We start from the raw sequence: 11450 nt of genomic DNA on the forward strand, positions 1-11450 counted from the left end.
ACCAGGTAGAGTGATAGACAGAGATTAAGGAGGAGATACAGGGTGGTGCAGAACTATGGAGAGATATGTGGGTGAAAAAGGTAAGTTTGTATTGTATTCTGTAGCGAATGGGTAACCAGTGCAATGATTGGCACAAGGTGGAGGTGACGCGCCCCCTGGGCTGCATGGGGAACCCGGAACCGGGCCTTTTGTGGGATGCTGGGGTTTGTAGTCACCGTGGCGATGGCCCGGTCCCGTGGCTCAGGGTTGTCAAACCAGTGGCAGTCTATTTATGGGGTTTTTATGGTTTAATGTCCGACTACGCCACACGTGGATTGCAGTCAGGATGAACCGCCGCTGCAGGGCAGACCGCTGAGGCTGTTATTGTGGGTGCAGCAGACTGTAGTACAACTCCCCACGGGAGGAGTATAGCCTCAGGGCGGTGTAGAGTGATGATGGTGGTTGTGGTGCGGGGCGTCCCAGTACTAGTAGTGCTGACACGGTGAGAAAGCACAGAGACAAGGTGTTGCAGTTCAGGTTCTTTACTCACGGTTCTCATCCAGGTCACTTGTGCACAGGTAGGACCGCCTGAGCCGTGCTGCATCCACCAGGCAGGGGGCTCGATCAACCCCCAGGCAATTCCGGAGTGTGGCACAGGACTTCCTTCTATCCTTTCGTCAGCCGTGCCCCACCAGTGACACTACTTCTGTCCAGCTGCCTCAGGTCTTCTCCTGGGAGGACTGGGTGTCCACTTCCCTGACCCTATGTGGTGTGCCTTCCTAGTAGGTGTAGTGAGGGGTCGCACCAGTAAATGATCACGACCTCCGGTTCTTGGTTAAGGATTAGTCACCTCCACCAACTTGGGATCCGGTACCCTGTTCTGCCAACCCGTCACCCGTAATCTCCTGGGTCCTTAGGGTTCCTTCTGCCGTCGTGTCTCTGGGCCTCTCTTGGTGTTCTGTTCCTTCTTACTTTCCTTTCTGTTCTCCTCTCTTCTCTCGGGCCCCAGCCTCTACTCTAAGCCAGGCCCTGGAGCAGAGCTCCTGCAGAGCCTCTCCTCACAGACTGCACTTCTTCTCTGCATGACTGAACTCTCTCTCTGTTGTCCTAAGATGGTGCCCACCTCTTATACCTCCCTCTCTGTGTATGAGCCCAGGTGACTTGCAACCAATGGGCTCCTACCTATGCCCAGAAGCCGTCCCCTCCTGCTCCTACATCACTGGGTTTTCCTCCCCCCTCCCCACTCCAGCCAGGGACATGATCTGTTGTGCCTGCATTACTGTACTAATGGGAGCACCGTTGAGCTGTCCCCCGGAAATGGGGTGTGTGTGATGCATGCAGCTAACTGAGTCCCGGTCCACACACCATCCTTACCTGGGAGTGGGATATCACACCTCTGGTTGAGGTGCAATACCTCTGTAGCAACCGAACCCTCGGGGCGCTACGTTCCCCCCTGGTAAACCACAGTACGTCCTCGGGCTGGAAAAGAGTAAAGACAATTAATTTACAAGACATGCAAAACTTTTTCAAAACTTTTTACATTAGAAAACGGACGACATTGTTCAATTCCCTTTATGGGAAACATTTTTCTCTTTTTCAACACTTTCCTTTCATTAGACATTGTTAATATTACCAGAACTCTTTTGTCATATAAAACATTCTCATTATCATGTAGCAGCATATAAAACTTTTTCATATAAAACATTTTTAAGTAAAACATATTCTTGGATCCCGGCCGCGGTGCAACTTGCAACCAGGTGTTCATTCTTCTTTTAAGTGCAAAAACTTCAGCAAACTTTTAAACGTGAGGGACTCTCTGTCCCGAGGTAGACGTTACAGTCTTTTTATAAAACCAGTAGGGGGCGCTTTAGGAAGCGCAACTATTTACAGGGGCGGCCGCTCTCAGTCCTCGACCAGTTTGGGAAGGGGATGGCTGTTCTCAGTCCCCAGCCAGATAAGGGAAAGGGGGCAACTTTGACAGGTAACAGTCCCAACGGGGACAACACTCTCTGTGGAAGCAGTCCCATGTACCCTGTCGGGTAACTATACACAATGGTATGCTACTGTTCACTGGTAGTGATACCCTCCATACGCGCCTTGTTCCTCATAGTGGTGGTCTTCAGACCCGTCCGGGCCCTCTTGATCACCGGGTTTGGCGAGCTGGCTGTACAGGTCAGTCCCAAGGGGTCGTGGCTTCGGGACTGGGGGAGCATGCGGTTGGGAGGCGCCTGGGGAGATCAGGCCTTGCGACCGGGCCTGGAGAGGGCCGCTGTTGATGACGCCCGGGATCAGCGGCTCCACCAGGGGGCCCGGGAGCAGGCTGACGCTGGCAGCGTCCGGGACAGGGAGACTCCTCTTACCTGCTCCCGCGACCGCTCCTGCATCACGTGTCTTCTCCTGGCGCTGGTCGGGACCCGCGACGGCTGGGGCACCGCCGATGCTGGGCAGCTTAGTCTGCTGCCGTTCCGCCATCTTGCCCTCCATTCCTGATGTCTTCCTCCCCCCTGGTTAACCGTGGCCTACCTTCCGGCGATCCTCTTCTGTAGGCCGCGGCTCCGCTGACGATGGTCTGCGTTGAGGACCTGGCGTCGCGCGCTGCGACGTCAGCGCTCGCTGGGCTCCTTCCAGGACCTTGTGCGGCGTCAGCGCGTGAGGCGGGGCTTCGGACTTCGCGCGTTTTTGATGTCCATGCCCCTCTTCTTCCCGTGCGCCGTCCCGAAGATGGCGTCCGATGGCGGGAAAACGGCTGAAGATGGCGGGAAACGGCTCCGGATGGCAGGAAACCTCTTTTTAAGGTACGTATACAGTCTTTTTCAGGCACGCAATACCCGTTTGTGGCGGGTTGGTCACAATCCTGCCGACTACGCCAAAGTTGACGCGCCCCCTGGGCGACCGAACCCTTGGGGCGCTACAGAGGCATCAGTGTAGCAGCTGGACACAAATATGACGCTGGCTGCCGCATACAAGATGGATTGGAGAGGAGAAAGTTTGGTAAGTGGAAGACGAATCAGTAGAGAGTTGTAGTAGTCCAGACGAGAATAAATAAGAGCGACAGTAAGAGTTCCTACCTGTCTGTCCGGCCGGTGATTCAGTGGCTTCCGCAGATGTCACATCGACAAAGCAGCAGCTTCTCTTCTGCTCTGTTGACAGGGAGTGACTGTCAGCATCATGCTGATTGATAGTCTACTCTCCACTGCCTAACTGCAAGGAGTCGGCTGCCAATCAGCATAACGCTGGCAATCACGCCCCATCAACAGACCAGGTCAGAAGAGAGCTTCTCTGTTGACATTGAGGAGCTGAATCGTTGGCAGGAGCGGTCAATGACCACCAGGTACTACAGGCAGGTAGTTAGCAACTACCTGCCTATTAGTTTTTAGGCTTATAGTTAAAAAAATAGTCTTGGATAAAGCCTTCAAAAACTGAGAAAAGACATTGAAGCCATACAGTACACAAACATCATGATTATCTTGATTTACTCTTTTATCTCCATATAATGGTCTTGTTTAATTTTGTCAAATAGAGTTAAGAATTTGGATTAGTGTAATTATTCTGCTCTAGTAAGAATGAATCATTAGAACAATGCATCCCACGCTGCAGGGTGGGGACAACACCTTGTGGCTCTTTAGGAAAGCAGTCCTTCATGCCTGGTACCTCACCGAGGGTGGCTTCTATCATCTCGCTCTACATGCTGTCCCCAGGGAAGAGTAGGCTGTCAGGGGTAGTATCACACCGATAATAACACACCTCCCAGTAATTCCAGCAGGAGTTACACAATGTGAATGTATTACACTTCAGCTAGGAACATGTTTGGCAAGTCCAATGCTTCCAACTGCAGTAAACCATTAACGACTGATGGCAGCTTAACACTGATCCACATTGTAGTAGGTTAAATAAGCTCTGAGAAATCCAGGGAAGCTGTAAAACTATGTAGATGTTCTTGAAGCAATAGCCTGGGTGAACCTATACTAATATATGAGGGATTTGTAAGGCTGATTGCAGCTTAGGATTCATTGCTCGTTTCTTACAGCGACATTAAGGATATATCCCCGCGGCTTTATATCTTATTATACACTCCCATTTGTTTGTTTTTCTACATGGTTTAGTCATGAAATAAAAAGTATTTTATCTTGCTTGTAAACTTTTCTGCTGCATTAAGTTGTGTTGTGTGAAGGTTTACTAATATACAGATGTGATCTGTATTTTTGGTTCAAAAATATTCCAATAGAAGAGACACGAGATGACAAGCTTTGAAGAAAATAAAAAGTTTAATTTCAATTTATAAAAAAAAAATAATTTTTCCAAAGCTGATCTTCTTGCACCTCTCAGCTCTGGATATCACAGATAATAAAATAGGTCACATCTGTTAAAAACAATTAATGCTTCCACTCTGGTTGCTATAGCTATATTCTGGGACATTTATATATTTTTGTAAGTACAGACTAAATTGTGGTCTATATTAAATATAATTGTGTACTATATATTACGTGTGACGTTTAGTAAGTGCATACATGTTGTTTTGTTACAAAAACTAGAATATATTGTAGAGATATTTACGCTTTTGCCTTCACAACCACATGAAAACATCCGTTGCTTATATATTGCTGGCTACAATCACATAGCTGAAAGTGCACAAAGGCAGAGGTGGACTGGAAATTAAAGTGGTCGTCTCCACATAAATAATAGATAATGTTGCAAAATGCTTTTAAAGCAAAAAACTTTGCAATTTTAATCTTATTAAAAATCCTCTTTGCTCTCAAAAATGGAGGAATTTTTAATTTTGTTTACTGCTTATTGCCTATAGTAGGTCACCGGCCATTGCTGCAGTCTAGTAGGGATGCTGAGCATGTGCAGTGCTGCAAGTTCTTCTCCATAGAGCTCTGTAGGCTCTGAGCTAAAGCTGATTGGAGGGATCAAGCACACAATCCAGCCAGCTTTAAAACTGTGTGCTGCTCCCATTCTGCTGCAGCACCGGAGAGTGAATGGTTTGGGCTAGCTACTCAATTATGCCGCTTGTCTAATCTGTCAATCATAAGGAGCACATCACCCTCCTGGAAAACAAGAAGCCATCAGGCAGGGGAGCGGTGCGCTCCCAACGAAACATGAGAACAACTCTTTAAGGCAAATGAAAATGAACAAGAGGTTTCCCAGCATTAGCTACCGCAACACCATTCACTATTGGCACCACCATTCAATTTGCCCTTTTGTTGGCATAGATAAAGGGAATCTGTCAGTAGGATCAGCCGTCTATATGGGCATGAGTTCCAGCCCGCAGACGTGCTGTATGTGGCGCCCCTGCGGGTTCAGTCGCCACAGAGGTACTGCATCTCACCCAGAGGTGTGGTATCCCACTCTCAGGTAAGGATGGAGTACTGCCCGGGACCCACGCACTTGCATCCCTTACACTCCACTTCAGAGGGAAGGGCGAGATTGCTCCTAAGGGAGAGCACAGTCCCTGGCCTAGCTGGAGGGTGGAACCATGTAGTGGGTGTGGGTGGAGGAATAGTTTAGGGGAGCACTTCAGTAGGAGTACAAAAAGGGAACCATCTTGTAGGAAGTCAGTCAGAGAGTTGAGAAACAGTCAGATAGAGGAGAAGAAGTGGGAGCAGGAGCTCTGTAGGAGCTCTGCTTAGAGGAGTGGGCCTAGAGTGAGAGGTCCAGGAGGACTGGCAAGAGGAGGAAGGGAGCAGAGGAAGGCACCAGAAGTGAGGGGATCCCAGGGGCACGGCGAGTGCGGAAGCCACCCGTTCGCCCAAATCTGCTGGAACATGGAGGGATCAGGCCGCAAAGGGGACCGGCTCCTAAGTAGTGGAGAACTACAAGGCTCAGCTAGAAACCGGAGGCTTCTGTACTTTCAGGGTGCAGCTGCTCACAACCGCAACTACATCGCTAAAAAGATAGCCACATAGGATTCTGGGGACTGCAGGTTGCCTGCCAAAATCCGAGGTTACCGGCTTGGGACACTGGTTGCGAGGGGCAGGGCAGGAGGGTGAGAGCCAGCGCAGGAAGACAACCGAGGTAGCCAATAGTTCAACAACTGTGAGTAAACCTTGAAGACTGCACCCCACAATGTCCTAGAATTATTATCTGCGCCATCCCCTGCACTACACTGCTCAGCAACATCTACCTCATTAATCATCACTACACCTCCCTGGAGCTTAGCTCTACCTGTGGAGAGCTGAACCAACTCTGCTGCGTCACCATCAGCTCCAGGGGATCTGCACCGCCGCGGCGGCTCCATTTAGCCGCATAGCATAAGTGGCGTCACGGACATTAAACTATAAAAACTATAATCCCCTTTTATTGACCGCCCTGGGTCACGGACTGGGTCACTGCTACTGTGACATCCCCTGCACCGACCGGCCCGGCACCGAGTACCCCACGGGCCAGGGGGCGCGTCACATGCAGGTCATAGAAAGCTGAATAAAATGATGGCTTGATATCTACGATCCAATTTCTTATTATGTAAATGAGCTGCTTAGGACTATGGGCCTGATATACCTCTCCACGAGAATCTGCCCCCACAGCTTATTTTCAATGAAAGGGTGAGACATGTAGATCCTGAGAGCAGACTGTCAGTCATCACATGTCTCACATTGGTAACACCACCTTTCATTTAAAATGGAGGCAGATTCTCAGGGAGATCTATGTTCAGCCCATAACAGCTCATTTACATATTGAGAAAGATGTGGATTTTTCTGGAATAAGACATCGGATTGTAGATATCAAGGTATTATTTTATTCAGCTTCTTATGACCTACTGTACATGCCCATATAGATGGCTTAGGAGGGTTGATCCTACTGACAGATTCCCTTTAAACCAAACTTTGTTACTTTTTGCCCCATCAGGTTTTATACTGTATATGACAACAATACTCTTACCATCAGGTTCCTTTCATTTCCTTTATTTCAAATATTAAAGGGAATGTCCACTACTTGGACAACCGCTTCTTGAACAAAATGTTTTGCCCCAATAAAATAAAAAAGCTTATATTCACCTCCCGTGCTGGTGCTGTTCCCGCGGTTTCGGCACTCTCAGTCCCGGGGCTCCCGTGCTGTTGTTGTGACACGTGACCCCAGCTCCCAATCAGCGCTGGTGTCACTGTCCCTGCATTTGGTCAAATCAAACATGAAGAGAAAGTCCGGGCTGCAGCTGATCTGACTTCCACTTCATGTTCAAGTCGACAGGAGGCGGGATAGTGACGCCAGTGCTGATTGGGCGCCGGCGTCACGTCACAATAACAGCACGGGAGCCCCGGGGAGAGCGAGTGATGACACTGTGGAAATGGTGCCAGCACCGTAGGTGAATATAAGCTTTTTTATTTTATCGGGGCCAAGCGAGGGGTATGAACAGGGTTGTCCAAATAGTGGACAACTTCTTTAAGTCACTTTTTATGAACTGTTCCATATATTACATGACAATATAGACATCTAAAGTGACAGACTTATCCTTTAGAGTTTCTTATCTAGTTTAATGACTAATTTACAGTGACAAATGCCATGGAAAAGGACAACACCGCTGAGAAATGCACTGATTTAATCTTGGAGAGCAGTGGTCAGCAGCGAGCTATTACTGGATATCAATCTCATTAGGTATTTCTTATATAGTTCACTGGTTCTGCAGTACACGGATCTAGCTGTATATCAGAGGGATTTGGAAATGTGTACTTAGGGTGTTCTTAAATCTTTTCATAATCTTTTAAAAAAAAGCTGCAAAAAAAACTGATGTGTGATGAAGCCAATCTGACTAATTTCACTACCCTTGGTAGAACAGTTTGGATGATTAGCTCTGGTATACATTTGTTCTCCGCTTCATGGGCTGTGGTACATTCAAGAAGATATGAATCAATCCTCTACAGAAAGTGTAACATGCAGCCAAAATCTAGTATAGGATGTTAAAGTGGTTTTTCAGACTTTTAATATTCTTTGCCTATTCTTGAGTAGAGAGGGCACATGCCGAAATTGGAAGACCAAAATATTAATGACCTCAGCTAGGGCTCAACATCACTATTAAAGATCCAGAAAACGTCTTTAAGAGTGTTCACCTTAGAACAAAAGGACTAGAAGTTAATGGCTGCCCTTTTGTATTGTCCTTTAAGATTGCGTTCAATTATTCCTTCTTTCTCTTGGTCTGAGAGCTGATGGATTTTGAAAGGTAATAACCGCATGTAGCATTACACTGCCTATTTCTGTGGTCTACTACTATATCAGAAACCTTATATTAGACTGACCACTGTAGATGATTTATCACCCTACTGTATTACAAAGGTAGCTCTTCTGCCTAGTATGGGGTAGGATGGGGCAGAATCCTCCATCAGGGGACGTGACAGGCAATATTAGTGAACGGTCTTTAAAGGGAATTTCTCACCAGGATTTTGCTACCTCATTTGAGAGCAGCATAATGTAGGAAAAGAGACCCTGATTCCAGTGATGTATCGCTTAGTTTACTAGGTGCAGCAGTTGTGACACAATCAGAGTTCTTAGATGTAGCATGAAGCAGAGCTGAGAAAGCTGACCCCGTCCATACTACAGCTTTCTGTGTACATTGTATATTGACAGTGAGCTGCTTATCAGACGAGAGGTTGGACAACTTAGCACGAGGCAGTTAGACCCAGCAATGATAATGTCCTGGTGATAAAACCTTCATTGTAAGTAAATTACAGCAAACAGCCTGATAAGTCACACATCTTTAAATTCAGTGTTTTAACCGTTACCTCATGCTGTCCTCAGATTACATAGCAAAAACCTGCTCACAGATTCCCTTTAATGCATGGATGATTTTTATCATGTTGCGCTCCCCTCATCTTTATATTGCCCCTGCTTTTCAGATTTTTACACACAGGATTGGGCTACTGATAAGACACTCAATTGCCTCCATATAACATTTTCCTACATGTTAAGTTATCTCAATATATAAGAAAAGTGTATTTTCAAGAAATCTTGGCATAACTATTCAAACATTTAGAAAAGGTTTCGAAGAGTAAAAAAAAGGCTGAAAAATGAAAAGAAATAAAAAAACTTTACTTTATTCATCTGTTAATTTGTATGTTGCTCCAGTGGTCACTATCTGGTCTTTGTTTATGTGCATTCTGCATTGATGTACTGTTATTACAAGCATGAGCACTGCAGCCAGTGATTGGTGGTAGTGGTCACCATCATCACTGCTGGGCTGGCACGTAAAACAACCGGCAAAATGAGAAAATTATGTTGGTTTCCAAGGGTGTTTGAATTTTTTTCTATGTCTGGTAGTCAGTAGTTTTTTTTTATTCTTAAGGCAATGTTCATACAATGCGTTTATGATGTACTTTTTTTTCAAAAAAAAAAAATCGTGAAAAATGTTGCTATGTGTGGCAGAACCTAAATATTCTCTTCATGTGATGGCGATTAAAGAACCTTCTACATATCACAACAATATTAATAAAATAAATACAATAATTGGGGTGAATCCCCCTCACCTCTGGCTAATACTCTATGCTTACATCTGCTTACCGCAACCAGATATTCATAAATGTATAGTACAAAGTAACAGGACTTAAGGCATCATCTTCTGCACAACTCACTTCGGAAACCCTCAATACATGCCCAGTTAGGGTGTCTTGAGGACGTCACTTAAGAAAAATTGTTCTTTTCAAAAAACTACCATGGTAAATCCTTAGTGTTTTAATTGCTGCAAAAGACAACACAAAAGAAAATATGTAATTCTCTTTAAAAACCACAAAGGTGACAGGTCTCCTATAAAAGCAACATCTTGCTGAATGGAAAATGGGACATTTGTGTAAGAGGCCGTTCAGCTGCTCACGGGGCGGCATGTCCTCTCATTCTTCCTTTTAGTTGATGTAAAATGATAAACGCTCAATCATCCTTTTGCTAGCCCTCATAATTATCATATATTGTATTTCCCAGGCAATTGTATAGTAGCCTGATTCACAGGTGTGAACACTATCATTATCGGCCAACTTTAAGGAGAAAGTATCAAGTGCCTAAATTCTGTTCACTCTGAAATAAATTCTCTGACAAGTTTGGCTCTGACTTTTCTGTTGAATTACAAGGTCTTCTGCTGATGGGTTGTCACCTGGCTCCTTACAATAAGGCAATGTGAAGTTCTGTCTGAAGGTTCATCAGGTAAACAGGTCCCAAAAAGTTACAGAATACTCACATGTACAGTAAGATAAGCAAGTCTTTAATAAATGCAACTAATGAGCGCTACAATGTACTGAGGTGTAAAGCAGAGGAGCACACAAGGGTCCGTCCTCTAAAATACAATACTGTACCATTTACATTTGCTGTTGGTTTGTTGAAAACTCAGGGCACGGTGCCCTTTAATCAATGTGACATTTCTGACACTTTTAGCGCCCTAGTAGTGTTGACGTTTCTCCACTTCGCAAGTAATGTGCGATTGTCAAAATCTGACATTAACAAGTTCCCCTGAATTACATTGCAATCTCTATGTTTAAAGGTAAAATCAATGGCTGAAAAAGTCAAGTTCAAGCAACGCTAACATAGTAAAACTTGATGTCCTTACCTGTGCATGGAGTCCATGATTTCAGACCGATGGTCCCACTAAAGACAACCCAAAGAGAGACCAGCAGCAAGGTAGACATCAGTGGAGTTTCTCAAAGTTGGGGTCCATGCACAATTTTCACAAATCTCCGTCACTGGCTAAGCCAGCACTCTAATATAGAGCTAGGACTCAAGTCTTCATGGCCCATCAACGATGGCACGTTCCTTGGTTAAATGGACTTGGTCATGATTTGGTACTACCACTGTACATGCACTGTATCAGATAATCCGATCATTGTGCTCAAGCGGAAAGCAGCAGGGACTATGCCTTGAGATAAAGTACCATTCCTGGCCTCGGTTTGCTGCTCAAAAAGTCTTTAAATGCTCTGGAGCTGACAAACTCTAAATGTAAAGTGTAGGTGTTGCAGTCACAGCTGTTTGATCAGGATACAACAGGTGAGCCTCTGCGTCTGAGGGATGAGCAGGTGAGTTTCCAGGCACAAGCCAAATATCCAGACATTTAAATGAGTTTCCAGTCATTTTCTCCTCTCTAGGATCTTTTCATCTTTTGCCCAGCCCTCCCCAGGTGAAGGAATTTCCCACTGTAAATGACTCTGCCCTTACAAAGAATATATTACCAACAAAGGCGGAGAAAGGAAAAAGCAGTGCACCTGAGTGTGTGCTTACTGCAAGGGTTTTAGGAACATGAATGGAATGCACGTTTGCCTTTCCCAACGACAGCACAGGATTATAGCGACACAGTGCTAGGAGACATCAGAAAAGTAGTGGTGTTTTCTTTGCAGTGATCTTAGTGTTGTTTTATATTGTCAATTTACTCAGTGTAAGCTGAATAATATCTATTGACGTAAGGAAATGATTGGGGCATTTTTGGTCCATCATGCAGTCTAAGGATAAAAAGTTTATTTCCAGGCTTGGCATAGTTAACCTACCGCCCATCAGACTGCAGAGGGTGA

At 45.6% G+C, this 11450-nt stretch overlaps 1 protein-coding gene across 1 annotated transcript in view; it reads right to left on the reverse strand.

The window, feature by feature from the left end:
- The window catches only part of TSPEAR (thrombospondin type laminin G domain and EAR repeats), a 251202-nt gene extending 240028 nt beyond the window's left edge, over positions 1–11174 (reverse strand). The window contains exon 1 of the mRNA XM_073646543.1: positions 10499–11174. Within this exon, the coding sequence (XP_073502644.1) occupies positions 10499–10577 (79 nt within the window). The 5' untranslated portion in view covers positions 10578–11174. The remainder of the gene's footprint in view (positions 1–10498) is intronic.
- Positions 11175–11450: the final 276 nt, after the last annotated feature.

Source organism: Phyllobates terribilis, unplaced genomic scaffold (genome assembly GCF_046119375.1).
Source record: "Phyllobates terribilis strain yellow unplaced genomic scaffold, ASM4611937v1 Scaffold_9__5_contigs__length_417890890, whole genome shotgun sequence".
Lineage (NCBI taxonomy): Eukaryota > Metazoa > Chordata > Amphibia > Anura > Dendrobatidae > Phyllobates > Phyllobates terribilis.